The sequence below is a fragment of the Colletotrichum aenigma genome, assembly GCF_013390185.1.
Source record: "Colletotrichum aenigma strain Cg56 chromosome Unknown KSG_Cg56_contig05, whole genome shotgun sequence".
In the NCBI taxonomy this organism is placed as follows: domain Eukaryota; kingdom Fungi; phylum Ascomycota; class Sordariomycetes; order Glomerellales; family Glomerellaceae; genus Colletotrichum; species Colletotrichum aenigma.
In genome coordinates this window covers 905,494-932,376 of record NW_023500911.1, presented here as the reverse complement: position 1 = coordinate 932,376, position 26,883 = coordinate 905,494, and the positions used below count along the sequence as shown (strand labels likewise).

The 26,883-nt window shown below is 53.6% G+C and overlaps 8 protein-coding genes across 8 annotated transcripts; 3 read left to right on the top strand and 5 right to left on the bottom strand.

Moving 5' to 3' along the window:
- Positions 1-662: 662 nt before the first annotated feature.
- alt5-2 (Highly reducing polyketide synthase alt5) lies at positions 663-8,864 on the bottom strand (the record flags this gene model as incomplete). Its single annotated transcript, XM_037323152.1, has 6 exons — positions 663-4,023; positions 4,098-4,284; positions 4,343-5,328; positions 5,382-8,376; positions 8,473-8,617; positions 8,670-8,864. The coding sequence occupies 6 exons, from the start codon at positions 8,862-8,864 to the stop codon at positions 663-665; spliced, it is 7,869 nt and encodes a 2,622-aa protein (XP_037178204.1).
- Positions 8,865-10,853: 1,989 nt separating this feature from the next.
- CGCA056_v007903 (Cytochrome P450 52A13) lies at positions 10,854-12,488 on the bottom strand (the record flags this gene model as incomplete). Its single annotated transcript, XM_037323151.1, has 2 exons — positions 10,854-12,322; positions 12,398-12,488. 2 exons carry the CDS (start codon positions 12,486-12,488, stop codon positions 10,854-10,856), a joined length of 1,560 nt encoding a protein of 519 aa, XP_037178205.1.
- Positions 12,489-12,900: 412 nt separating this feature from the next.
- On the top strand, positions 12,901-13,945 carry CYP86A4 (Cytochrome P450 86A4; the record flags this gene model as incomplete). The annotated part of the gene is made up of 3 exons (XM_037323150.1): positions 12,901-13,300; positions 13,367-13,897; positions 13,941-13,945. 3 exons carry the CDS (start codon positions 12,901-12,903, stop codon positions 13,943-13,945), a joined length of 936 nt encoding a protein of 311 aa, XP_037178206.1.
- A 1,692-nt stretch (positions 13,946-15,637) lies between these two features.
- vrtL-1 (Efflux pump vrtL) lies at positions 15,638-17,235 on the top strand (the record flags this gene model as incomplete). The annotated part of the gene is made up of 2 exons (XM_037323149.1): positions 15,638-15,854; positions 15,914-17,235. The coding sequence occupies 2 exons, from the start codon at positions 15,638-15,640 to the stop codon at positions 17,233-17,235; spliced, it is 1,539 nt and encodes a 512-aa protein (XP_037178207.1).
- A 479-nt stretch (positions 17,236-17,714) lies between these two features.
- Positions 17,715-19,059, bottom strand: CGCA056_v007900 (La protein-like protein; the record flags this gene model as incomplete). The annotated part of the gene is made up of 3 exons (XM_037323148.1): positions 17,715-17,865; positions 17,920-18,710; positions 18,772-19,059. 3 exons carry the CDS (start codon positions 19,057-19,059, stop codon positions 17,715-17,717), a joined length of 1,230 nt encoding a protein of 409 aa, XP_037178208.1.
- A 256-nt stretch (positions 19,060-19,315) lies between these two features.
- Positions 19,316-19,501, bottom strand: CGCA056_v007899 (uncharacterized protein; the record flags this gene model as incomplete). The annotated part of the gene is made up of 1 exon (XM_037323147.1): positions 19,316-19,501. The coding sequence occupies one exon, from the start codon at positions 19,499-19,501 to the stop codon at positions 19,316-19,318; it is 186 nt and encodes a 61-aa protein (XP_037178060.1).
- A 409-nt stretch (positions 19,502-19,910) lies between these two features.
- CGCA056_v007898 (37S ribosomal protein NAM9) lies at positions 19,911-21,758 on the top strand (the record flags this gene model as incomplete). The annotated part of the gene is made up of 3 exons (XM_037323146.1): positions 19,911-19,952; positions 20,127-20,684; positions 20,757-21,758. The coding sequence occupies 3 exons, from the start codon at positions 19,911-19,913 to the stop codon at positions 21,756-21,758; spliced, it is 1,602 nt and encodes a 533-aa protein (XP_037177774.1).
- A 1,513-nt stretch (positions 21,759-23,271) lies between these two features.
- Positions 23,272-25,124, bottom strand: CGCA056_v007897 (Cell division control protein 3; the record flags this gene model as incomplete). The annotated part of the gene is made up of 4 exons (XM_037323145.1): positions 23,272-23,907; positions 23,957-24,423; positions 24,484-24,756; positions 24,851-25,124. 4 exons carry the CDS (start codon positions 25,122-25,124, stop codon positions 23,272-23,274), a joined length of 1,650 nt encoding a protein of 549 aa, XP_037178058.1.
- Between the last annotated feature and the right edge of the window lie 1,759 nt (positions 25,125-26,883).

Below are 26,883 nucleotides of genomic sequence, written 5' to 3'. Positions count from 1 at the left end.
GCACCCTGCCGACAGCAGCCCGCCTCCACGGGCGAAACGCGCCGTCTAGTTTCCAGGGGGAGTAGGAGCTGTCAGCGCGGGTTCTTCCGTGCTGATATTGGAGCGCTGATACACCCCTTTCGACGACTTCGGGGCGTGTGCTGTGCTGTTTCGCCCGTCTTGGGAGGAGTGATGCGCCTGGAGATGGATGATCGTCGTTGGCCGGGGAGGAATAGTCTCAATCGAGAAGGATCGGCTAGCTCGACGTTTGTTTTGGGAGTTCGAAAGCTCGGTGTAGGTAACGTAATGACCTGAGAGAGGGATTGAGTATCTGCTGCATGCTGCGGACGGATCTGGCTTGCAAAAGGGGGATCTGGTGGCAGATTTTCACATCACGATAGGGCACGATAGAGCACAACAGAGACGACAGCCGTTCCTTCCAGGGGCCTTTCGGTAGAAGAGACGCATGGCCCTACTATTTCAACTTGGCGCATGTTGAACTACGAAGTTTAGGCTTGTTGGGGCTTTCTGGAGCACCAAGAGACGAGCGAATATTTCTGAGAATTTCTTGTAATAATAGGACTGTAAATCTAGTCTATATCTTTCTACGGATGCTTCCGTCTTTTCTAGCATATATCGAAATAAAGAAAACATGTCCTAGCACGCATTGTAGATAGCAACTCCTATTTAGCTGTTCCCTGAAGAACCTTTGACGCAACCTGCTGGCACAACTCCGTGATACTCTGGTTCTTCAAGATCTCAAACACAGGCACCTCAACATTCAGCCGCTTCATGAACCAGTATCTCACCTCGACCGCAATCAGCGAGTCCACGCCAACAACATACGCAGGCTTCCCAACATCAAGTGTCTCGGCCGGGACAGATAAGCTCTTTCCCAGCTTCTGCACCAGGCCCTGTGTGACAACCTCGCCGGCCGCAGTCAAGTCCGCCGCCGTCTTGACAAGACCAAGATAATCAACTTCGTCACCCTTATCGTCCCCAGCTGCCCCGCGCCCGCCAGCCGAGTCACTATCATCTGTCTCGCCCATGCGCAAGAGATTGTTGAAAATCGGCTTCTGCATCCAGTCCAACAGCCCCAACCCCGTCATCCGCGCCAGCTCCGCGGGGCTATCGACCATGTTCACAACCTGCGCCGCCCCGGGCCGCGAGCAATCATACGCGGGATCGCACAGCATCTCCAGCAGAGCAATGAGCTGCGCCTGCGTCAGGCCGCCGTGGCCGGCCCGCAGGCTCTGCGTGACGGACTCGTAATTGACGTTGGCCCACCCGGCCTCGGCGACCAACATCAGGTCGACGGCCACGCCCTTGAGGCCGCGCACGACCCGGTGCCGCGCGAGGGCGTCCTCGAAGGCGTTGCCGGCGGCGTAGTTGCTCTGGCCCCGGTTGCCCATGATCCCGCAGAAGGAGGACAGCATGATGAAGAAGTCCAGGTCTGGGGGGAGCAGCTCGTGCAGGTTCTGGGAGCCGAGATATTTCGGGTCGAGGGCGGCGTGGAAGGTGGCGGCGGACATGTTGGCGAGCATGTCGTCGCGCAGGAGCATCGCTGCTTGGATGCAGCCTCTGACTGGGGGGAGGGTCTCTCTGGCCTGGCGAAGCGTCTCGGCGAGGAGGGTGCGGTTGGTTATGTCGCATGCTGGCGCGAGGATTTTGACCTCGTGGGTGCTTTTGAGCTCGTCGATGAATTTCATCGCGTCCGCTCGCCCCTGGGCTCCGCGAGATGATAGCAGCAGCAGATTTTTCGCTCCTCGGCTGACCATCCACCTCACAATTTCCTGACCCAATCCACCTAGCCCACCGCTGACAATGTACGTCGCATCGTCCCTAAACTCCAGTCCAGGTTGCGGCGAAGGTCGGTAGATGACTTCATCTGATGCATCGAAATCAATCACAACCTTACCAGTGTTCTTGCCCCCCTGAAGAAACCTCATCGCATCCTCAAGTTTCGACGGGGAGAATACATGCAGCGGCTTAGGCTTAGCCAGCCCTGGATGCTCCTCAAAGAGACGCACGACATCTTGCAAGATCCTCTTCATCAGCGGCTTCGCCTCCTCGTGGACAACCACAAGGTCCACCGCGGAGAATGTGACGTTCTTGTTGAACGGACCCATGGGGAGCGTGTTGTTCGCGATGATGTCCGCCTTGCCGATGTCAATGAACCGTCCAAAGGGCGCGATGCATTCCCACGACTGTCTGAGAAGCTCGCCGCCAAGCGAGTTGAGGACAACATCCACGCCGCGATTCTTTGTAGCGTGAAGAACGTCCTCGGCAAAGGTGTCGTCGCGACTGTTGAAGATGTGGCCATCGTCCAACCCAAACAGATCCTTCACAAGCTGCCGCTTGGCCTCGTTTCCTACCGTCGCGAACACCTCGGCGCCCCTCAGCAACGCGAGCTGCACGGCAGCTTGTCCCACGCCACCCGCGGCGGAGTGAATCAGTACTGTCTCCCCCTTCTGTAGCCTTGCGATGTGGTCCAGCGAGTACACCGCCGTCGACCAGACAGCCGGGATCGCCGCCGCGACGTGGAAGCTCATCTCCTGCGGGATCTTCTCCGTCTGATGCTCTGGACAGCGCACGAACGTGCCGAAGCCACCGCCCTTGGACGAACAGAAGAGGACAGCATCGCCGGGACGGAGGGAACTGTTTTGGGCGGTGCGGGAAATTATACCTGCGCCGTCGAACCCGAAGGAGCGCCCCGGGATCTGGCCGAGGGCGATCATAACGTCTTTGAAGTTGAGAGAGGTTGCTTTGATCTCGATCTCGACTTCGCCGTCGGCTAGATCGCCAGAATCTTGGGAAGACTCGGCGTAGAATAGTGTGTCAAGGAGACCGGGGGTTTCGATACTTGCCGAAATGTGAGGTTTGGCTGGGGTAGGGGTGGTGGTGCTGTAAGTCTTGGGTTCTGGCATCTTGTGGCGCTGGGAGAGGGTTTGCTCCAGGTATGAGGTTGGGGTGAGGCGTGGGATGCAGAGAATACCGTCTGCTGTTTCTGAGAACTCGGATTCGTTGTCAAGACCTGGACGGTGATGCTTGAGGACGCGGGTGATGTGGTCGACGATAGTCGGAATGGAGATGGCTGTGGGAGTCGTGGACAAGGATAGGGTCGTGAAGTTTTGGTCGCCTCTTTCGGAGCAGACGCTTCGTCCGAAGCCTGTAGTTATGTCTGACGCGGGAACTGATGCGTTGGGGCTGGCGCCGCGAGTCACCCAGAGGGTTGATTTGGTGTCGAGACAGATCTTCTTGGTGGCGGTGAAGGTAGGCTCGGAAATTTCTTTGAGGATGGAGCCTTCGAGTTCGAGAAAGCTGACAATGATCCTGTCTTGCAGCTGGGTGGTGTTTGAAAGGATGTCGTCCATGTTGATGACTTCTGGTGCGCGAACTTCAAATTCCTTTGTAAGAGTCTCCCGAAGCGTCTCAGCAACAACTCTCTGGATGTCAGATGATGGATCGATAATGATTCCATAACTTGAGCTTCCGCATGGTTGATCAGGCGCAACGTTGACGTAATCTTCGCTTGTGGTTTCGTCTTCAACCTTGGAGGTCATCATGACTGACACACGATGATGCGGCTTTTCTTCATGATCTCTGAACGTCATCTGGACTCCGGGGAACCCAGCTTCACGTAGGACGACATCCCACTGCTTTTCGGTCAACAGAGGGCCTTGATCTTGGTACTCCTCATTCGTAGACCACCACTGCCCGTCTCGCAGCCACCAGCCAGGCAAGAGACCAAAAATGAGGCCGTCGCGGACGTTATCGAGGTTCACCGTCTCTCCGAGGATGAGGACACCGCCAGGGCGTAGGAGGCTTCGAACGTATCGAAGGGTCTGGATCAAATCGCTTGTTGCGTGGAGAACATTACCCGCAACAACAACATCGTAACTTGCCTTGTCGAAGCCTTGAGAGAATGGGTTTTGTTCGAGATCGAGCTTTCGAAACGTCATGTGGTCTGCGGCGTAGGAGAAACGCTCGCGGGCTTTCTCGAAGAAGCCGGCTGACACGTCCGTGTAGACATACTCGCCAAAGCTATTGGCTGTGTGAGTAAAGTTCCAAGAATACTTCGAAATACCATTAAGGTGTATCAAAGGTTGATGACCTACCGAACAGGTTTGGAAGGACCCCATTCTTCCCCATCCACCGATAAGTATGGGAGGATCCGACCAGTCGAGCTCCCCGTGCCAGCACCAACCTCTAACACGCGGATATTTGGCTGCGCGTGAGACAGGATGTTCATATAGGCACCCATCTTGCTATTATTGGTTGAAAAGATGTTTGAGTGATAGAATTCTGTGGTGTGTCGGTCAGCGTACTCAGGGGTCAAGGCTGCTCATTGAGAAGTGCTTACCATCTGCCAGATTGCCCTCGAATATGATTTGCAGGGCGTTCTCTTCCCCTCTCAAGATGCGGTACAGATGCTCACCAACTTTTTTGGTAAGCCTCTGCGTAGGCTCAGAGTCAGCTTCCTCCAGAATATCCTGGATATCCAAGCCGCCGAGTCCTCGAGACTCTAGCGTCCACTTCTCTCTGCTCTGACGAACTCGGCGCATCCATGCCACATAACGCTCCAGATTACCATCATACTTGGTGGCCTGGTCATCTTGATCAATCTCGCTGAGAGCGGCTTCGATGAAATGAAGTGCAATGGCGTCGGCGCGGTCAATTATTCCTTTGTCTGGGGCCTTGCTCCGAGGATCTTGCTCGAAGGCGTTGGTGAGGTACTTGCTCTTTTCAGTTTCAGTCAGAAGCGACAGATCTGGCTTGTAATCAAGACTGTAGAACAACTTATTGGAGTCCTTGTCAGAGCCAATATCCGCGTTCGTCTTTGACAAACTTGAGATAGCGGTGCCGCGCTGACCATCCAAGACGATAACGGGCTCGGAGGTCCCAGCAAGCATGGCTGTCGTTCGACATTCCGCCTCTCTGAAAGCTCTCATGGTCTCATGAGTTGCGACCTTGATTTGAGGGTTGTCCTGGGCACGGAAAAGCTTATGTGAAACCCAAAGCTTTCGAAGGTGAGAGAACATCATAGTGGGAACGGCATTCCACCCACCCTGCGATAGCGCCACCATCTGGAGATGGCATATCGCGTCCAGAGTACTTGGATGCACAACGCATGGATCTTCTCCGGCGAATGGCATCGTCTTTATGTAGTCTCTCAGGGATAGAGTATCAGTAGCATGGCCATCTCTGTCGTACCCGATATTCCTGAGAAACTGGAAGTATGGCCCGTAGTCAAAGCCAGAACGTCTCGACATGTTCTTGTAAAGCTGGCTGTGGTGAACACTCAAACGGCATTGTTCCGCATCTTCTTGCAGTTCGTTGTAGATGGTGCTAGCGAAGCGAGCACGGCGAGCTTCACAGAGAGCCGCCTGCTCAGGCGTCACACCTTGCTCGGGTTCCAACTCAACTTTGGTACTGCCGTAGGCACACTCATCCCAGTGTCGCCGTTCGTGCCAAAGACGCGCCAGTCGTAACAGAGCATCTGACCGCTGGTGTTGGTAGCTTGCCTCCGCCGCCGCAGCACGACCTTCGCCTCGGTTCCTCGTTCTGAGTCGCTGACGTTGATGGCGCGGAGAAAACGCACGTTGTCTAGTTGATACCCAACAATGCGAGACTCCACAGTAGCGGCAAGTTGTCTTGCGGCCTCTATGGCCATAACTAGCATTCCCGCGCCGGGATAAAGGGGAGACCCATTCAACGCGTGGTCCAAGATCCATGGATTCTCTTCTGATCGTATGAAATGTCTCCAGCTTGGTTCCTCGGGATTCCAATCTCTATCTCGAACGCCAAGAAGAGCATGGCGGCGGTAAGGTCGATTTGCATAGTTGCGGCTTAGTCGGCTTTCCTGCCAAAGTTCTCGTGAGCGGTTGAACGGATATCCAGGGAGGTCGACCATCAGCTGTGGTTTACGACTGGGCTGGATTGAATCCTCGTTCAATTTACTCAAGTTAAACGGGATGCCTTCTGTCCACATGGATCCGATGGCTTCCAACAGGGACTTGACATCGTTTCCATCCTTCTTCAGAATGCAGGAATATCGCCATTTATCTGAGGAGGTCTTCCCAATGACGCAATCCAGTGTGTCTTGAACTGGGCGCCGCAGAGCGGACTGTGGCCCGATCTCCACCAAGAACTGACGTGCGCCTTGCTTGGCTTCGCTCATAGATGATATAGCATTGGAAAAGAGAACAGGCGACACCAAGTTGCGTACCCAGTATGCCGGTTCAATCACCGTGAGATGCGGCACGAGCTCTCCTGTCGTGGATGAGTACAGTGCAATCGAAGACAGCTTTTGAGAGGCCTTGTTGACATCTTGTGGCGGAGCATGAATATCCTGAGTCTTTTGTTGGTACTCCGCGGCGACTGCCTCCATCGTTTTCGAATGGTATCCGACTTCAACCGAGAGCTTTCTGGCAAAGATTTCTTCTCCATCCAGCTTGCTCAAAAGCTGCTCGATAGCATCGACTGGCCCCGATATAGTTACATTGACAGGGCTATTGACGCAGGCAATTGAAAGCCCATCTTGAAGGTAAGTGTGAACATCTTCTTGGCTTAGGCCAACGGACATCATAGTTGTCTTGGCCCTCGATGCGTCAGATACCAGCCTTTCGGCTAAGACTCCTCGGAAGTAGGCAATCTTCCACGCAGAAAGACGATCAATGGCACCAGCACAATATGCTGCCGCAATCTCGCCCGATGAATGTCCGCACACGGACTGAGGGACGACGTCCCATGATCGAAGAAGATCAACTATGGCAACTTGGAGAGCTGTGCAAAGTGGCTGTGAAAGCGCCGGCTTGTGAATCGTTGAGGAATCTGCTGGCCGTTGCATTTCTCCCAGAACCGACCACTCGCATCCGAGGGATCGTAAGTATTCGTTGCAGTCAAGCAGACTTTGACGGAATACTTCATATCGCAGAAGGCCAAGACCCATGCGCGAGTATTGGGCACCTTGCCCTGTGAACACAAAGCCCAACTCAGGAGTTTTGGAAGGCAGAGCGAAGACAACCGGCGAAAGTGATTTTCCGAGTGTAGACTTGAGGTCATCTGACGACTCGACGACAGTGAAAGCGCGCCAACTCAAGAGACTGCGACGTGAAAGAGTGTGTGCCAAGTCCACGAGGGCATCTGCTGAGCTGATGGGGTGTTGAGCGAGATGGTTCTCTAGGGTCGAGACTTGTCTGTGTGTTCCATCTTCATCTGCGGCAGAGAATGTCAAGAGACCACAGGAATTGGTAGAAACGCCACCATCTTGGCTATTTCCATTCTGAGCTTTTCCGTCAACCTTACTTTCATTGGGGTCGGTGCCGTTGGTGTGAGCTCCATTTGTTAAGTTACCATTGGCGATCTTCCGAGGCGAGTCCACAGAGCGATGGTGGCCACTTAAGCCATGAGTCCGCAAGTAGTTGTAAGCATCATCAAGAACAGCATGCGCATTCGATCCTCCATACCCAAAGGAGCCGATCGAGGCCCGACGGATCCCCGACTCTGTTACTGGCCAAGGTGTTGGTTCCGTCGGGAAGCGAATACCTAACTCGCCAACATCAATCGCTGGATTTGCCTCTTCGAAATCTGCAATGGGTGGTATCAGACTCTTTTCGAGTGCGAAAACTGCCTTCAGCAACCCTGCCAGCCCGCTCGCGCCTTCAAGATGCCCGATGTTGCTTTTGACAGAGCCGATCCACACGTGGCGATTCCGGTGAGACCGGAAAACCTGACCAATTGCAGAAGCCTCAATGGGGTCTCCAACTGGCGTGCCCGTGCCATGAGCCTCCACGTATTCGGTCTCAGAAAGACTCAAGCCGGCTGTCTCGTACGTATTCTTGATAAGCTCGACCTGAGCAGCAGCGCTGGGCTGGGTGATGCTCGGCGTTCGCCCGTCTTGGTTGACCCCTGTGGCCCGAATTACGGCACGAATGGTATTTCCGTCACGGAGTGCTGCTTCAAGAGGCTTGAGAAGCACAAAAGCGTACCCTTCGCCACGGGCATAGCCGTTGGCCTTGCGATCGAAACTATACGAACGTCCATCAGGTGAAAGGAAACCGGCGTTGCTGAGTGGGAAGCTCATGCATTCAGGGGTGAGGTAGGTGTTCGAGCCACAGACAAGACCCATATCAGACTCTCCAGTCAAGATGCTCTGGCAAGCCAAGTGCAGAGCATATAACCCGCTTGAGCACGCCGTGTCAACTGTCAGAGAGGGCCCACGAAGGTCAAAAAAGTGGCTGATGCGGTTTGACAACATCGATGAGCCCGACGACGTTGCCTGGTATCTGGACTGAAACTCGGGATCACGAGCTACGATGGCGTCGCTGTCCCGACCAAAGGAGGCGCAGAAAACAGAGGTGCGAGACCCGGCTACACGTTCAATGGCTAAGCCGGCTGCGCAATGTTAGCCTCATGGAGCCTGTGACTGGTCGACTTGGACAACATTTCCAAATATGGGTGCGATCCAAGACGGTATTTGATGTGACTTACCATTTTCAAAAGTGTGATATGTCCCCTCGAGAAGTCCGCGTTGTTGGGGATCCAGAATGGACGCCTCCGCGGGAGACATGTTGAAAAAAGCAGCATCGAAAGCTCGAGGATCTTCGTTCATGAAGTGAGCTTTGGGAACGCGCATCTATCACAGCCATCAGCTTGGGGTATTAGAAACAGGCACCGAGCAGACTAACACTGTCCAGACGAGCTGGATCTGGATGGTAGAATGCATCGACATTGAAGCGTGATGTCGGCACTTTCGTTGAAGCATTACGTGCATTCTGTAGCATGTCCCAAAATGCCTCCGGTGACGTAGCATCTCCAGGAAATTTGAGGTTCAAGCCAATGATGGCTAAGGGTTGGGTGTGCTCTGATTTAGGGAAGTCCATGTTGGGGTTCATGTCTAGACTTGAATTCACTCAAAGTCTCCGACAGTTTGGTTCAAAGATCTGCATCTGCTCTGGTGAAGAGACGGACAGTAAAGTATACTTCACTTAGGTACTACTGAATGTAAGTCAAAATTGATGTTGTCTTTTCTGAACTTGAGGGCGCCTAGATCAAGTGCCAACGACGCCACGCCGATATCATATATACATATTCATGACGAGGTGTTAATTTTGACAGCTTCGTCGATCACAAACGCCGACGTCGTCGGCGAACGTAACCGAATAGCCTGCCGGACACAAGTGCCGCGGTCCCATTTCACATCACAGCCGCTTTGCAAGGTTTGACACTTTCTTGGAGCCGTTCACGAAGTTTCGGATTTCGTTATACTGACTGTTATGAGTGGATTGGTGTTCCGCCATCCGCGAACTAATGCAAATCGGACCGAGTCATTACCCTTTTGCGACCGTCCAGAATCGAGTGTTGTCCAGTCAGGTTTGAAACTCGCGCAATAGTGTTTGTGACTAAGCTTCTTGAGTTTGATAATACCCACTTTCCGGGACGTCAGTCTTCAACATCAGACAACGTCTGGATTTAAACTTCAGCTTCCTTCCAAGCTGGTAAGTTCCGCGGCAAAGATACCCAACCTAGTAAGGGGGCTTCCAGAACTATGAGGGTTACATGGATCATAGCTCCTTGTTCACAAGACAGCATCGACAGCAGCGGAGCCTCGGTTTCGTATCAGGCGAAACTTTATACCACATCACGACTTGGATCCGACCTGACTGACTACAACACATCACAAACACCATTGGACTTGTTTCCGACATAACTGCGAGGCAGCTTCTGACAGAATCGGTTCGGTTGCTTGACTTGACAGAATATCATTTTTCCTCATAACGTCGTCATGGGCAAAGCTGAGTTCGGCAACGCAATCTACTTCCCACTGTTTCTCCAGTGGTTTTACGACACCCTCGTCCTTGGGTTCATCTGCCCCCGCGCCTGGGGATGTCCCGAGGATGTTCTTCAGGGACACTACAGCAAACACGTCAGCTCCCTTTCTGGCGTACCCCGTCCCCGCCTGCTTGACATTGGCGTTGGCACAGGCCACTTTATTGAACATGCCCCTCTGGCATCGGGCACAACAGTGATCCTAGCCGATATCAACGAAAACCCCTTCGCCGAGGCTCGAGGACGCATCAAACGCACACACAAAGATGTGGATGTTGATGTGGTCCTAGCAGATGTCTTTGAACTTGGTGACGACAAAACATCATCATCAGTTCGTTTGTCTGATGCAGGAGGGAATGGGGGTTTCGACGTCATTTCCTGCATGTTGCTTCTTCATTGCCTCCCAGGAGAAGGGCGCCGTAAAGGAGAAGCAGTCGCGCGCCTGTGCCGACTGTTGAAACCTGGCGGCGCCGTCGTTGGCGCCACTGTCCTCGGCTCTGGAGTAAAGCACAACACTTTCGGAAGGCTGCTCATGTCTGTTTATAATTTCTCAGGTGTCTTTCATAATGAAGGAGACTGTACGGGTGACATTATTCAGCCTCTTGAAGCGGCTTTTGAGAGAGTGGAATTTCGAGTGGTCGGAACTACATTGCTCTTCGAGGCAAAGTCACCGAGAACTCCCGGTGTAGCTTATAACTTCTAGATCTAATATAAAAAGCACATTTGATATTTATTGCCCCGTATCACTTCAGCTTCTGCACTGCTATCATTCTTGATGTGTTCGTTCGTATAAGTCACAGGATGTGAATCTGAACCTGTCAAACGCTCATCAATACCGTTAGTGCAATTCTGACAAGAATTTTGTTAGTCGGGAAGAAAGTGATTACAGACAACAGACAAGATAATGATATTGCTAATGATAGGGACCATCCTAGAGGAAGATAAAATAATAAAAAGAAATGGGGAGGGGCGAGAGAATTCTTTCGGGAACTGTGATTTCGAGGTTGATAAGAAAAAAAGAAAAAGGACAATGGTCTTGAACATCACTCGATAAATCTCAAATCAACACTTCCTCTAGGAGAGAGAGTGATTTCACTCGCCATGCGCAGTCGTGTGCCGACAAATCTTTCTATCCCTTCAGGCTCTGACCCTTTTCTTGTCCAACCCGACTCATTTGATTGGACTTGACCCGGCGAGACTCCTAACTGCACATTCTTGTATCGTTGGAATACACGTACTAACACATATGCCATCTTGGTCAGAGCTAGCTGTTGTCCAACACAGATCCGAGGACCGCCATTGAACGGAATGTACGTCCACGGTTTCGGGGTCCACGAGTCCCAACGGCAAGGGCAGAACTCATCAATCGGTGCGAAGTCGTACGCATTGAGGTCTTCTCGAAGCTGCAAAACATGGGTGGAATAGATGACCTGAGTGCCAGCGCGAACACCAACTGGGCTATTCCCATCTGGACCTCCGCCATGTGGCAAGCTGGTGTCTTTGACGGCTGCTCTGATGTTGAAAGGTGCATTCGGATACAGTCTCAGAGTTTCGTTGAGAATATGTGTAGCGAAAGACATGCTCTTCAGGTCTTTGTAAGTTGGCTCCCGAGATGAGTCGCCAACGCCAACCGTAAGTTCAATTTCACGCCGAAGGTCAGCTAGGACGTCGGGGTTCCTGGCTAGCTCATAAAAGGCCCAAGACATGGTTGTAGCAGTCGTGTCACGACCCGCTATGAGAATAGCAACCATTTCGTCTCGAAGCCAGCGTTTGTCTCGGGAGACAGAGGCGCATGCATGAAGAAGCGTCCAGCCATGATCTGTCTTATCCATCTCCTCGAGCTCTTCTGCAGTCATAGAAACTGCCTTTTCACTTGTTGGTTTCATAAAATCATTTAGAGTCTCCAGGTCCTGGCGAAACTGGCGTCGAGGGACGAGAAAGTTCAGAGGGCCCAATCGTTCTATCAAGGATTGGATGTGGCGGATACGTTCGAAGGCGTCGAAAAACTCGTCATTTTGGTGACTGGTCAGCGAATTAATCTGTCGTCCCAAGGAAAAGTCCGCCGATACATCAAGTGCAAGTCTACTCAAGATGTCCTTCACATCGACGGTGCGGCCTCCGCCCAACATGGGTGTCATGTCTTGAACATGGCGCTCGAAACAAGCGAGGTCACTGACCCGTTGGCGAGTGAAGAGCGAACGAAGTCGTTGGCGAGACTCATGCCAAGCGCTTCCGTCTACGTTGAATATGCTGTTTCCCATAAGATCGAACCAGTCTTTTCTGAACCTTTCGCCTTTCCCGAAGTCATTGAATTGTGTTGCTAACATGGCTCGAATGTTCTCGGGATCAGAAGTAAACAACGTGCGTGAGCCAAGCATGTTGACCTCGAAAGTGTATGGATTTTTCTTTCCTTTGCCAGACAGACGGAATGTGTTGTGCATGAATTTGAGATTCTGGTCTCTCAAAGCGTGTGATGTGATCGACAAGAGGAAGTGAATTCCAGACAGCCATTCTACTGAGCATTAGACATATGTCGCCAAACACGATATACTCGGGTTCACTGAGATGAGACATATAATTGACTTACCGATAGGCGTATAAGATTGGAACTTTTGGGCATGTCCACCCAATTTTCCAATGATCCTCTCTCCCCGTATGGCAAGAGCAACATGTCTCATTATGATAGCACTCAAAGCGCCAACTATGAGCCACGCTGTATAAGACATGGACATACCATTTGATCAGAATTGTGACGTTGAGTAGAGTTTGCCAGCATTATAAACCAAGGGCGTCGCATCCCACAACGCACTTACTTCAAGTCGGCAGATTTGGAAAGTATGTTCCTTGTTCCGCTTGGCCCCTGCGTATCTGCAACTCGTGCTTGACATCCCGCAACTTTCGGAAACAGAAGTTGACTCGGGTTCCATACCAGAATCAGAGCTATGGGACAAGGGACCAGCTCTAGCTCGCATTATCGACCGGAACAAGCACGATCACAGCTTCAAAAGAGCTTTGCGCTGGGCACGCTGGACCGCACCGAGAGGTAGTCAGGAGCAGTCATTCTCCCCTTCGCTTCTTACCACATCACCAATGTCTTCCACTATTGTCATCGTATTTCTTTGCGCTAGTTATGCTCTATACTCACTGCTGTGCTTGATTCGAAACATTCGAATCGCCAAAAACATTGGCATCCCAGTGGTATGGAGCCCCATCAGCCCATTCAACCCATTTTGGATAATCTTCAATAAACGGCTGTCCCCGATTATCCAGCGTCTGCCCCTCAGCCAGGGAAGCTGGACTCAGCACGATGCGCTAGATTGGACCTGGGTAGACCGCGCTCATGGAGACTCACAAGTCCATGAGAAGCTCGGCGACACCTTCGCTCATGCCACTCCAAGGGAGATCGAAATACACACACGCGATCCTGCTGTCGCCGACGAGGTGTTACGGAAACGTGCCAATGAGTTCCCCAAAATAAGCCACTATGCCAGTAAGCTACACCCAAACTTTCTCAAAGTTTCCTCGAAGAGATGTTTGCTGACAACCATCATCACAGAGGTGCTCGATTTTCTTGGAACGAGTCTTGTCTCGTCAGATGGCGAGGACTGGGTTCGCCATCGCAAAGCCACAGTCTCTACACTGAGCGACAGGAACAATCGACTTGTCTGGACCGAAACCGTCAGGCAGACGCAGCAGATGATCCAGCACTATTTCTCAGCCTCGAGCGGTCGCATCATTGACCCCGTAGAAGACGTTCGAGAGGTGTATCTCCATGTCTTCACGGGGGTTTGCTTTGGTGTCAAGTACGACTTCCGCCAAGCTGCAGAAAAGTACATGCCGCAAGGTCATGCACGCAGTTACAAGGACTGTCTTCACACCAGTCTCAAGGACTTGCTCATTCTCCGGCTGGTGCCAAAATGGATCTTGGATCTGCCCATCTTGCCCCAAAGGATTAGCAACTTTCGTGATTCCGCGCGTGAAATGTGCCAATATCTCGACGAGATGATTGCTTCTAGTAAAGAGGAGCTGAAAGAAAAGGGAACAAGACGAACTCAGACGGATAATCTTCTAAGCTTCATTGTCAAGAGTAATGGTGAGATTGAGACCGAGAACGCAAGTTCTGACGTGAGCCTGAAACGGAATTATCTTAAAGAGTCAGAGATCCGTGGGAATCTCTTCACTTACTCACTTGGTGGGCACGAGTCTTCCGCTCATACCTTGACTTTCGCGCTCTATCTCCTTGCAGCTCTTCCACAAGAGCAAGAGTGGCTGGCAGCAGAGGTCACGTCAGTTCTTGGCCAAAAAAAAAGATTGGCAGTCTGAGGAATCATTCATGGAAGTATTTGCTCGCTTGAAGAGATGCCAAGCTGTCATGGTGAGTGCCACAACAGAGCTTGCATGTTTGATTTGGGCTCACAGGGTGAATCTAGAACGAAACCTTACGGCTCTATCCATCAGTCACTGTGCTGCCGAAGTGCACCGGTTCAGAGTCTACGAAACTTCTCGTCAGCGGGAGCGATCGACATATTCCGCCAAGTATCAATGTCTACGTTAACATGCCCAGTATTGAAATACACAAGCCAGTTTGGGGCCCGGATGCGAAATCATTCAGACCAAGCCGTTGGATCACTTCATCACAATCACTTGCAGGGCTGGAAAACGAGCAGCTCCGGGCCCCCCCTGAGGGCGCATTCCTACCGTGGAGTGACGGCAAGCGTATCTGCCCCGGCAAAAGGTTCTCTCAGGTGGGCTTTGTGGCAGCGCTTGCGGCAATCTTGCTCAAGCATAGGATTGAAGTTATTCCTGATGCTGGGGAAAGCATGGGTGACGCGCGTAAATGAACGCTTAGAGTGGTCAACAACACGTATGCTGTCATGACTGTTCACATGTATGAGCCGTCATCTGTAAGGCTAGAACTTATCAAAAGATAGTAGCCGGGTGTACGGCTATTCATTATTTAGTATCCACGGCTTTGACTTGAACTCTCCTTGTTTCGGGCTCTGTAAAGACGATGGTGACGACAACGACGACACTGGTGACGAGGAAGATATGCTTCCACTCTCACTACAAAGCTCCCGTTTCTGTACAAAAAGCTTTAAGTGGTTAATACGAAGTAGAGATAATTGAATCGGACGAAGGGTCGGTCTACGAGCTTAGTCCCTGGAGTTTCGGATGCACGGTTCAGAATGAATCGCAACGACCTGCCACCGGCCCTCTCGCAACTCTTACTTTTCGGCAATCGCCCACTTCAGTACATACTTAGAGAAACTCTCTTTGACAAGTGGAAAATCGTCTAGTAATGAGAGCCTCTCGGGTAATTCGGCATCCATTGACACCTGGGCAGCTTCCACGCGGAAGCGTGAGCAGACGACTCGCGGCAAAAACAACGGTTGCTGTGTCAGCGTTATATCAGCTCGATAATAGGTTTCGGAATGCCTTCAGCCCTAGAGCTAAAAGAGTGGAAAAGATAAGCATTGACGATTTCGGCCGAAACGTGTATTGGGATAGATGGAGTTGCCTGCCGAAGGGTGTCAACAGGATGAGATATGTCTAGGATACCTTCACGAAGGATCATGGCCGCATGTTTGATCACTTTTGGGCAAAAATTGAAAGTCTTGTCTCAGGGTCTGTTTCTCCGCTGGTGAAAAGTCTCCCTCCAATGCACCTCTGATGATGTTGCATTTATGCGTCCACCAACGCTGGAGTCATTCGGACAGAAACACTTTGCCAGCTTGTTTCTATCAAATGCTGCATACCCATTGCGTTGGGACAAGAAACCCCAGAAGACCCAGAGCAGTTGAAGCCTGAAGAAACACCCCACGCATCAATGAAGCAAGAAGGAAACGAAGCTGTGGTAGAGCATGCGCGCTCCTCAGTTGAGGTCTTCTCTGCCCCTCCTGAGCTCGACAGGCATTCAACAGGAGAAGACTCAGTCGCTGCGGAAGACAAGAAAGAGCCCATTCTCATCACATGGGATGGGCCGAACGACCCCCGCAGCCCCAAGAATTGGCCTTCAAAGAAGAAACGGGCAGCAGTATTCTGTGGTAAGTTGGCTTGAACTCAGGACATGACCGTCCATGTACTCACAAATCACCGTCAACAGTCTCATTCTACACCCTCCTTTCGCCAGTGTCCTCATCCATGGTCGCGCCCGCCCTGGAAGCAATAGCCCACGACCTCACCATCCCTTCCGCCTTTGAACAGATCCTCGTCCTCTCCATCTTCGTCCTCGCCTACGCCCTTGGGCCCCTCATCTGGGGCCCTCTCTCCGAGCTGTACGGCCGCATCATCATCCTCCAGCTCACAACTCTGCTCTACATGGCTTTCAACCTCGGCTGCGGCCTCGCCACCACAAAAACCCAACTCATCGCCTTCCGCTTCCTCGCAGGCTTCGGCGGCTCGGCGCCCATGGCCGTCGGCGGCGCCGTCTTCGCAGACCTCTTCAACGCCGAGGAGCGCGGGCGGGCTATATCGATATATTCGCTCGCGCCCCTCCTGGGCCCGGCCATCGGCCCCATCGCGGGCGGCTTCATCACGCAGGAGACCACCTGGCGCTGGATCTTCTACAGCACCACCATCTTCGCGGGCCTCGTCCAGGGCATCGGCTTGTTCGTGCTCCAGGAGACTTGCGCCCCGGTCCTCCTGGTCCGCACCAAGAACCGTCTCGTCAAGAAGACGGGCAACACCGCCCTGCGCACCGAGTTCGACAACCCGGAACGCACCGTCATTCGCGCCCTCGCTGGTGCTCTCACACGCCCCTTTCGCCTCTTTGGCAAACAGGTCATCATCCAGGCGTTGGCCGTGTACATGATGTACCTATACGGCATCATGTACCTCGTCCTCTCCACCTTCTCGGCCCTCTGGACGACAAGGTATGGAGAGTCGACCGGCATCAGCGGGCTGAACTACATCTCGCTTGGCCTCGGCTTCTTCCTCGGGGCCCAAACATGCGCCAAGTTCCAGGACCGCGTCTACATCGCTCTCAAGAAGCGCTATGTCCCCGACGGCGGGCCTGGGAAGCCAGAGTTTCGCGTGCCGATGATGGTTCCGGGGGCGGTTCTCGTGCCTGTTGGGTTGCTGATATACGGATGGTCTGCGCAGTACAAGGCCCATTGGATCCTACCCAACCTTGGCGCGGTGCTGTTCAGCGCGGGCGTCATTGTAGGGTTCCAGGGCATTCAGGCGTTCTTAGTCGATACGTATACGAGGTACGCCGCGTCTGCCATCGGCTCGGTCATGGTGCTGAGAAGCGTTGCTGGGTTTGGGTATCCGTTATTTGCACCGGCTTTGTACCATAGGCTGGACTATGGGTGGGGGAACACGCTGCTGGCATTGATTGCCGTCGGTATTGGTTTGCCTGGCCCCATTCTATTGTGGGTGTTTGGGGAGCGGCTGAGAAAGAGGAGTCAATTTGCCGCTGGCTGAGGATCCTCTCATCGCAGGTTGGAAGGTCTTATTGTCGTAACTCGAGTATCAATAAGGGTGCACCAACTAAAAGGAGTTGGCTGATTTCCGCAGTCATCAAGCGTGGATCTTGACAGGAGGCAAGCAGCGTATAAGTGGTACAAATATCTTGATTGACTATGATGACAACACAAAAGAGCCGCAAGTTAGCAGAGCAGCTGGCATTCTTGCACTTGCGACTCCAGACAGGGCACACAGTGAGGCGTTATTGAAGTAAGGCCACATGCTCATGCTATTTCATAACAACCAGACCTCTAAGCCAGCTACCTAAAGCCAATTTCCGTGAACGCCATAGACCGTTTGCCCGTCATTTTTGTCGAAGGGGCAGGTGAAGCCAAAATAAATCGATTCCCGATAGAGTGCTTTTGTAAGTGGTATCTCGTTCTTTTTTCAGATAGAGTGTGCCGTTCGTGAGGTTGTTTCCATTCTTCTCACATAACCTATGCGGCGACCTCAGTCTTGGTGTCGACCTTCTTCGCCTCGGGCTGAGCAGCGGCTCCGTCATCTTCACGGGCGCGCTTGCCGTTGCTGTTCTTGTCTTCCGCGACGGGCTCGCCCTTGTCGTTTGTGGCTTGAATGGTAGGCTTGCCGCTGTAATGAAGGTTAGTAAGATAGTCAACGGCCAAGTTTGGGGTGAAGACATACGCGTTGCGGTCGTTGCCGCGCTCATTGGGATCCCTGCGGTTCTCGTTGTCACGCCCGCCCCGGCGATCACCGCCACGGCCTCTGCCACGGCCTCCACGGCCACCGCGACCTCCACGGCCTCCCCTGAAACCGTTCTTCTGGTCGTTGTCGCGGCGCTCCCTCCAGTTGTCCTTGTTGTTGTTGCCGCCACGGCCACCCCTGCGGTTGCCATCCTTGCCATCCTTGCCCTCAAAGAAGCGGCGCGACGTGTTGGGCTCGAGCTTGCCAGCGTGGATGAGGGCGCTCTTCTCCTTGACGTACTCGGTCTTGGGCATGATCTTCAGGTCGTGCTCCTTCCACTTGGGCTTGGGGTCGAGGGCGAGGAACTTCTGAGCGGCCTCCTCATCGGGGAACTCGACGAACACGGAGCCCTTGAAGAGCTTCTCCTGGGTACGGCGGAGACGGACAGAGTTGATGGGGCCGAACTTGGTGAAGAAGGCCTCAAGGTCGAACTGAGTAGAGGGCTCCTCGTCGCCGAAGCCCTTGACGTAGACGCAGCGAGCGTTGAACCTATCGTTACCAGGGGTGTAAGGCTGCTTGCGCTGGATCGTCTCCTCTCCCTCCTCGCCAGCGATCACGAGGGCGGGGCTCTCCTTAAGAGCAGTGACAACGGCGGAGTAAGGCTGGAAGCGGCGCATGCGCTTGAAGGAGGTGATGGTCTTGAGAGGAATGGCCTTGTTTTCGAAGCCACCAGTGAGCTCCCACAGGTACTTGTCATGGGGCAAGTTGCTGTCTGACAGGTAGAACTCGACCTTTTCGTCAAAACGTTAGCTCGTTTGTCAACGACAGGCATCCTTGCAGAGAGCGCCTTACCTGCTTGCGGATCTCCGCCGGGTCATCTGTCTCCTTGAGGAGCGAAGCATCAAACTTGACGTTGTTCGAGTGGTTCTTATCGTCAATCTTTGCAGTCGTCTTGAGGACCTCAGGCTCCTCCTTCTTCTCCTCGGGCTTCGCCTCGGTCTCTTCAGGCTTGGCCTCGGCCTCGGTCTTCGCAGGCTCCTCAGTCTTGGCAGGTTCCTCGACCTTCGCGGGCTCCTCAGCCTGGGCGGGCGCCTCAGCGGGGACAGCCTCGATGGGCTTGGTTTCCTCGGCGGCGCTCATTGCGTGGCGAGTCGAGATTCAAGTTGGGAAAAAGTAGTCTGCAAGAGGGACAATTAACGATGAAATTCCTCGAAAAAGAAGTACTCGGTCGGGAAACAATGACTCCGTCGCGTATGACTGGATGAGTAACACGGCGAAAGGTGAATTGAGGCTGGGAAAGGAGGAAGAATATTATGTGGCGGGGTACTGTCCTCGACCCCAAAGAGTCAGACAGCAGGGTAACGTGAGTAATTCGGAGACAGGAAAAAAAGAAAGCTTACAGTTTAATAATCGGACCAATGCGATCCGGCGACCGTGGTGGGAGACGTGGGTGAGTGAGAGAAACAAGGCTGTGTTGTTGAAGAAAAGTTGCTTCGTTTCTCGTGTGGATTTTATTTGGCAGCGCGAGAAAGCAGAGAGCAGGCCGTTTCCCCAGCGAGGATTTTGCGACGAGAATTCGCATGCACGAGCAACAGCTCCAGTTTCTGCCGCAGCAGGTTGCGCGCATTCGATGCACACCGCCCGCAGCAAGTCCCACTTGGTAAGGTGGGGAGACTGAAAAAATTGACCACACGGGTGGCAGGTGAAGGGTGAATCGCGAGAGGGGCCGGTACGTACCCGGACCACCCCATCCAGGGACTCTTGCTCCAAACACAGCCCAAGACTTTGCTGCTGCCTTAGGTAAGCCAACGAGAGCTTTCCACCCCTCAAGCGCGTTGTGGGATGTGCGGTACGTACCGATTTCTTGTGTGCGGGAGATGCCGTTCCATCACCAAAAATTCGGTCTCGACGTCTCGTGCTCCTGAAGCTGTCGCCATCCCTCCGGCCCTACGAGTGCGATCACGTCCCCGTCGACACACAACTAGCCCAAGATGAGAGCAAGAAAGCCGAGGTGGTACAGCCTTCAGTCCATGGTATGCCCCCGAACAAACCATATTCCCCCTCGCAGGAGCGTCAATTGAAGCACACACACAACTTGCGAGGCCGCCCTCCTCGACCTCTACCTCATGCGATGCTTCTATCTATACCACGCCGCACACAACACCCTGGCTGTAAACAAAAACCGCTGACCACTATTCTACCGCCAGAAAGTCCGCCAGTCATGGAACAAATACAATCTATTCAAATTGGTGACGACAAGGCTCAAACCTTTTCGCTTTAAGCAAACTCATTTCCAGCAAAAATGGGCGGCCAAGTCACTCACCCGAGGCTACCACGGCGCCAACATCAAGGAGTCCGACTGGTCTCGCATGTTCTCTCGCCGCCTTTACTCTGCCGTTGATATGCCCCCGGCCTACCTCGCCAAGTACGACGGCTCCGAACAGGCTGGCGGCCGCGGTTCCGGCCGCAAAGACCTGGATATCAACGCCGGCTCGTTCTCCCGCTCCGAGAAGGAGCGCAAACAGCGCATCATCTCAGACAAGGAGGATAGTCTTCCCTATGTCCACCCCTGGCAGGCCAAGAGGGACGACTCCGCAGAACTCCTAGGCAGACCCGTTAGGCATATGACGCCTTACATGCAAATGGCGTTTGCGCCGCTCGAGAGGAGACTAGACGTGGCCATCTTCCGTGCCATGTTCGCCAGCAGTACCCTCCAGGCGAAGCAGTTCTGCACACACGGCGCCGTCAAGGTCAACGGCAAGACGGTAAGCTTTCCCAGTCGCGTTGCACACACTCGACTCGGCCTTGACGACGACTAACACCGCCCCTCTTTTCAGATGCGCTATGGTGCCTACCTCCTGAACCCAGGCGACATGTTCCAAGTCGACGTAGACTCCGTTCTCTATGCCACTGGCCGACCCAAGACCCCCTTACACGCAAAGTGGCTCGCCGGCGAAGACTATGAAACTCTCCGGGCTGCAAAGAGGGAGGAATTCCTTAACAAGAACGACAGCTCAGAAGCAGCTGCTGAAGCCCCGGCTGAGGCCGAAGCCGAGGCCTCCGAAGAGAAAGTCGAGGCAGAGTCTGCAGCCAAGGCCGAGGGCGAGGAAGCAGAGGGTGAGGGCGAGGGCGAGGCAGCCGAGGCCACAGAGGAGCTCACTGAGGAGCAGCGCGCCGCGCAGCAGAAGAAGCAGCTCAAGGGCCTCATCAGCTCCGCCAAGGCACTCCTCTACGACGGCAACGGCCTCAACCCTCGCAAGAAGCGCCAGCTCCGCGCCTTCACGAGCGAGGTCAAGCGCGCCCTCTCCCAGGCCGGCCGCACCGCCGAGAGCGCCACCATCAGCCCCGACAACGTCATTGACCACCTCTCCTCCATGCTCAAGGACTTCAAGCTGGAGGGCAACCAGGTCGAGGCCATCACTTCCCCTGAGCAGGAGCAGCAGCAGCAGGAGCAGCAAGAGTCAGAGAAGGCGGAGCAGAAGGTCAGCGCCAAGAAACAAGAGACTAGGGACACTATCAAGGAGCTCATCACCAGCGACGAGGTGCGCGAGGCTGTCAAGGGCCTGTCCCTGGCCGAGCAGACGGCTCTCGCAAGCCTGCTCCGCACCAACGCCGAGAACCCCATCGACGAGTCCAAGCCGTACTGGACCCCCTGGGAACCCCGCCGCTACATGGCCCCCTTCGCCTTCATCCCTCGCTACCTCGAGGTGAACCAGAACATCTGCGCCGCCGTCTACCTCCGCCACCCCGTCGCCCGTCGTGGTTTCGCCGAAGTGCCCACACCCTTCTCTTACGAGACAAACCAGCTCGCCTTTAACTGGTACTTGAGGAGGCGGTAGACGCTTTGTTAATGATGTTTGACTGGTGGATGAAGGACGTGGTGGTAGCATTCGCCCCTGAGGAGGGGTCCAGGCGGCATTGTACAACAGGATATAGACCCCGAGCTTCTACGACCCGAATGTAAAGGCTTAGACGTAGTCTTATATGTACATCATATTTGGTAGAGGAAATGAAAGACTCTGCCGTTCACCATGTTGCCCGTTACCTGCCTTTGCTTCTAGGCCAACCCCCACATTGCTGGCCATGGGTGTGCTACTTGGGAGTTGTTAGTCGTCAACATACTATGCAGAGGATGGAAATCTCCAGAGTTCGTTTCTAGCATAGACACCGCCCATTTTGCCGGACATTTTCATGTCCTACGACGAGAAGTTCCCAGACGTCAAATAGTAAAAGAAATGGTAGAAAGACAGCGATGGCAGACGCGACGATAATAGAGATCACGAGGATAGAGACGAGAGTAGAGACATCGGGAATACAGGCGCCATGGTAGTCGAAGTACCCTCCGCCCAGCTAAATCTTTTTGCCCTAGATGTTCATCGCACTCAGGGTCTTCGGTTTTCTTAGGCGGGTTGGAAGATAACAAGCGTCACCTACGAGACATCAGGCACAGGCAAGGACACGAGGAAAGCGTCTTTACAATACTAACCTCAGGCGTAGCTAAATGACCTGGAAGGGTTCAGGAATCACGACGATAGAGATGGCAAGATAGACAAATTCTGGGAAACAACCCTTTTCGAACCACACAGGAACTAAGCTAACAAAGAGAGTAGACGTCAAGGAAATCAAATGCCAAGTAAGTGAAGACGCCTGTCATGCCAGACCGTCTCCTACCCCTCCCTCTCCATGACCTCATCCGAGTAAAATACAACATCAAGGGGTAATTTGCTGTACATAAGTGGGCTCCTCCATCCAGCGTGTGCCTCTACCCACTCACCACATTGTGCGTCCACAGCGAGAGATATTAGCTGGTTCGACACCAGAAGGCGGCAAGAGTATTGAGCGTGGCGTCATAGATTATAAGAAAACCCTATTCCGAGTGGCAAGTCTTTGCGAAAGAAATGAAACCACGAGGATACTCTGCTAGCGCAAATGTGTTCGCCCAACCGACCCCATGTTTCTCCCCGAGGTCCTCCTCTCCCATGTCCGCCACAGTATGATAGGATGCGGCAAGTAGGACTACTGTTCCCGAGAACGCCTCATCGCCAGAATCAAGCCTCGCAGAAGCAATGACTCCTCGTGTTTGCTTTCGCGTCTTTCCCTCCTAGTCGGCATCAAAACCCCTTGCACGACTGCTTCGCAAAGACTTTTTGGTGATGTTGGGTTTCCGTAAGTGATTAGATGAGGGTTGTGATTAAAAGAGGTCGAGAGAAAAAGGGATGATAAGAAAGAACAAGAAGAGAACCGACAAAGAGGCGCGTTGTGCTGGTATTGTATGGGCATCATGGGTACTTAGACATGGGTCGTAGAAAGAAGAATGCGAACAAGTGGCGTCAAGAGACCGGCAAAGAAGTCTTAGCGGAGCGAGAAACCCTTCCGCTTGCCTTCCTTCTCGATGGGCCGGCCGCTTTCGACCCTTTGCTTCTTCTCCTCGAGCTCCATGCGTTGGCGCTCGAGCTGCTCCTTCATCTCCCTGTGGCGCGAGTAGAGCTCCTCTTCGCTCTGCTTCAGCTTGCTCTCCTTTTCGGCGACCTTCTGCTGGAAGACCATCTTCATCTCGGCCTCCATCTTGGCGAGTTTCTGCTCGTGCAGGTGGCGCTCCTCCTCCTGCTTGACAGCGGGGTTGACCTCCTTGAAAACGCTGGGGTCCTGGGACACGCCCATACCAATGAGCTTGTCGGTACGGTAGTTCTCGTACAGGCTGTTGTTGGTGTGCTCCTTGAGCTCCTCCATGTGGGTGCGGATAAGCATCTGGCGAAGCTTGACGAAGTCGCAGTGTTCCTCGTTGTCGACCTCAATCACACCCCAGGGGTAGGAACGGCCGCGAACCTTGCGTCCATCCGCGTTGGTGATCTCGTTGGTAGCACCGACAACAGCGAACGGGACCTTGGACATGATCTCGTTGTTCTCAGCAATGGTCTCCTCATCATCGAGCTCGTAGCGAGGACCCTCGAAAATCTGGATACCGTGGTACTTGATGTCGGACAAAATCTGGAGGGGTTAGATTTTGAGCTGTAGGGGGGAATTGAGTGGAACATACTCTGGACTTGAAGTTGGCGATCTCCTCGTCGGTGAGGGTGTCAGCCTTAGCAATGACGGGGATCAGGTTGACCTTGGTGTGAAGGCGACGCATGACCTCAATGTCGAGAGGCTTCAGGGAGTGGCCAGTGGGCTGAATGAAGAAGACACAGGCATGGATGCGGTTGTCAACGATGTTCATGCGGTTGACCTTGTTCTCGGCGTCGAGGTATGCGTCGTAACGCTGCTCGATGTTGTCGACAATCGGACGCCACGACTCGTCGTTGTTGACGAAGTCGCCAAAGCCAGGGGTGTCAACGACGGTCAGACGGAGGCGGACGCCGGCCTCCTCAATGTCGGCGCTGATGGACTGAATGGTAACAGTCTTCGGGATAATGTCGAGGCTAGGTCCCTTGCGCTCCTTGGGAGGGTAGAGGGAAGTGTTGAAGAGGGTGTTCACCAGAGTGGACTTTCCGAGGCCAGATTCACCTGTACGCCACTTGTAAGAGAGTGTTCAAGACAAAACGAAGCTGTCTAGAAGAGACTTACCAACAACCATGACGTTGAAGTTGAATCCCTTGCGGACACTCTTGCGGTGCCATTGGTTAGGCAGGTTAGCGAAGCCGACATAGCCCGTCAGCTTGCGGCGAACAATGTTCCTAAGATCGCTGGAAGGCGCCGCCATAGGGGGCACAACACCGCCAGCTAAGGACGCGTTAGAAATGGCTTCTTCGATCTCGTTCGCAGAAACAAGCTTGCCGGCGGGGGGCGACGCCGGCGCCGCCGAGGGCGGCGGGGAGGTAGCAGGAGAACCTTCGGAGGCTATTTACGCAATCATGTTAGCGCTCATGCTCGTACCGTAGTAACGAGTGGTAAGTATGTTTGGCAAGGCATAGGCAAGAGGATCTTCTCTAACCCGGTGGCCGTTCAGAGACTTGTCTGGCGGGATCGTCGTTCTCCTTGCCAGGTTGTGAAAGCCGACTAGCGGACGACGGACCGGGCTGTCCGTCGCTGTCGGGTTTACCCACGTCGAGCATGGAACGAACGATTTGAACTTGTGTCGTGGGAGACGATCCTGCGTTTGACTGCTGTTTGTTTTTGATTGTGAAATCGGCGTCCGTATCTCTCCACCCGACGGTCTTGCCCTTGCCCTTGCGGTCTTTGGAGGGCTGGTCCAAGTTGTAGATCATTGTGTATGTCGTTTTGTTTGGGTACTCTGAGTAGGGCAGGTTGATATCTCTGGTCTACCAATAAAGGACCAAAAAAGGGGAAACCAAGAAATGGTAGATGGTGGAACGAATGTGGTCGGGTAACGAGAAGTGAGGTGATGTTGTTGAGATTCTGAAACTCAATCGATCCGGAGCGGGAGGTAGAAACAGTCCAACGAGGCCATGTGGTCGTCGCTTGCCGCAGATAGATCCAGTATCCTCTTGCCTCGCCTTGCCATAGTCTCACAATCTTCGTCTCAGGGAAGGAAGGGGGCTTACCCATATCGAATACGCGGGGAGCAGTCAAGGTTGAGAAGGAATTGATCGAGAAAAAAGTCTGGGGAGCGGAAGAAAGAGTTAGCTATGCCGTAAAGATGGAAGAGGCTCGGGGGAAACAAAGATGGAGTAAGGAGGTGAGGTGGACAGGGAGGAGGATGATCGGAGGCAGAAGGACGTGAGGAGACCGCGCGGCAGCAAGATCAAGCCAGGAGGTCGAAGGAATGGCGCGAGCAGGAGAGATGGGATGATGGGATGGGATATTCTCCTGCCTCGTGGTTCATGGCAAGAGGTATTCGCAGAGAAATCGTGAAGGAAACACGTACGTACCTGGACGTCTACGAAGTAGTCGCGTGTCAAGGAGTGTCGCAGAAGGGGAAAAAGGTTAACGAGAGAAAGGGGGCAGCAACGTCAGGTGATGGCGATGGACTGCAAAGGACAATTGGGGTGGAATTTCTCGAGCCCTGAGGGAAGAGATACTGGCGATGCTCGAAGCAGTATCGATGATGTCGAAGGGGAAGGGAAGAATCACAACCTCAGGGAGAGAGAGTGTGGTGGTTGTGAAAGGTGTGAGATTAGGTAGAGTAGGTCGGTCAGGCAAGGTAGTACGACGAAGGTACGACTACGTTTTAGGTGGAAGGGGAAATTTGGGGTGCGACGGGGACAGGAAAGATTTCGGCTGTGCGGTGCGACATCGTCCCGTTTCTCCCATGGTGGCAGACAGTCCCTTCCCTTTCCTCCCCGGTCCTCCTCCCGTTCACGCTGCTGCTGCTGCTGCTGCTGCTGCCACTACCTAGGTGCCTACCTACCTGGGGACCTTGGACGGCTGCACCTGTGCTTCGGCTTCCGTTCGCCGCATGAGGGAGTGCTGGCAGCGCAGATGCTGCAGCGAGCTGCCCTTCTGTTTCCAGCGGCATCGTCTGTGTACAGGGACCAGCATGTGCTGTAAAGGTTGGGAGGGTGGCCTGCTGCTGGCCGCTGCGTGGTTGACGAGGACGAGCACGTTGCTGTTCCCTTCTCACTGGCAGCAAAAGGGGGTTGAGCTGTCCTAATCCCAGTCTGGCTAGCTTGGTTTGGGTGGGGTAGGTGGCAGGGGTATTGGATGGAGAAAGAGAATTAGAGACCGGGGCTGCCTTCGATGAAAGCCGCTGATTGGCTCAGGTGTGGAGGTCGTAATGAAGCATCAGGGAAAAAAAACCGCCAAAAGGAGGCCCTTTGAGATTGGGGACGACAGACTCGAATTTCATGAGGACGAGGGAGATTTGCTCGGTTGACCCTGTGGTTCACAGATGGTTCACAGATCGCATAGCAGACAGACACAAGCAACGGTTTTTCAGCGGAAGACCCGACTTGTCGTTCTAGATGCTCCCTCTTCCCGCCATCAGTTACCTTACCTGGAAGGCAAGGTAGCTGAGGACCCCTTTATCATGCCTGTGCTAGGGGCCTTGGGCGGCGGACTACGCGA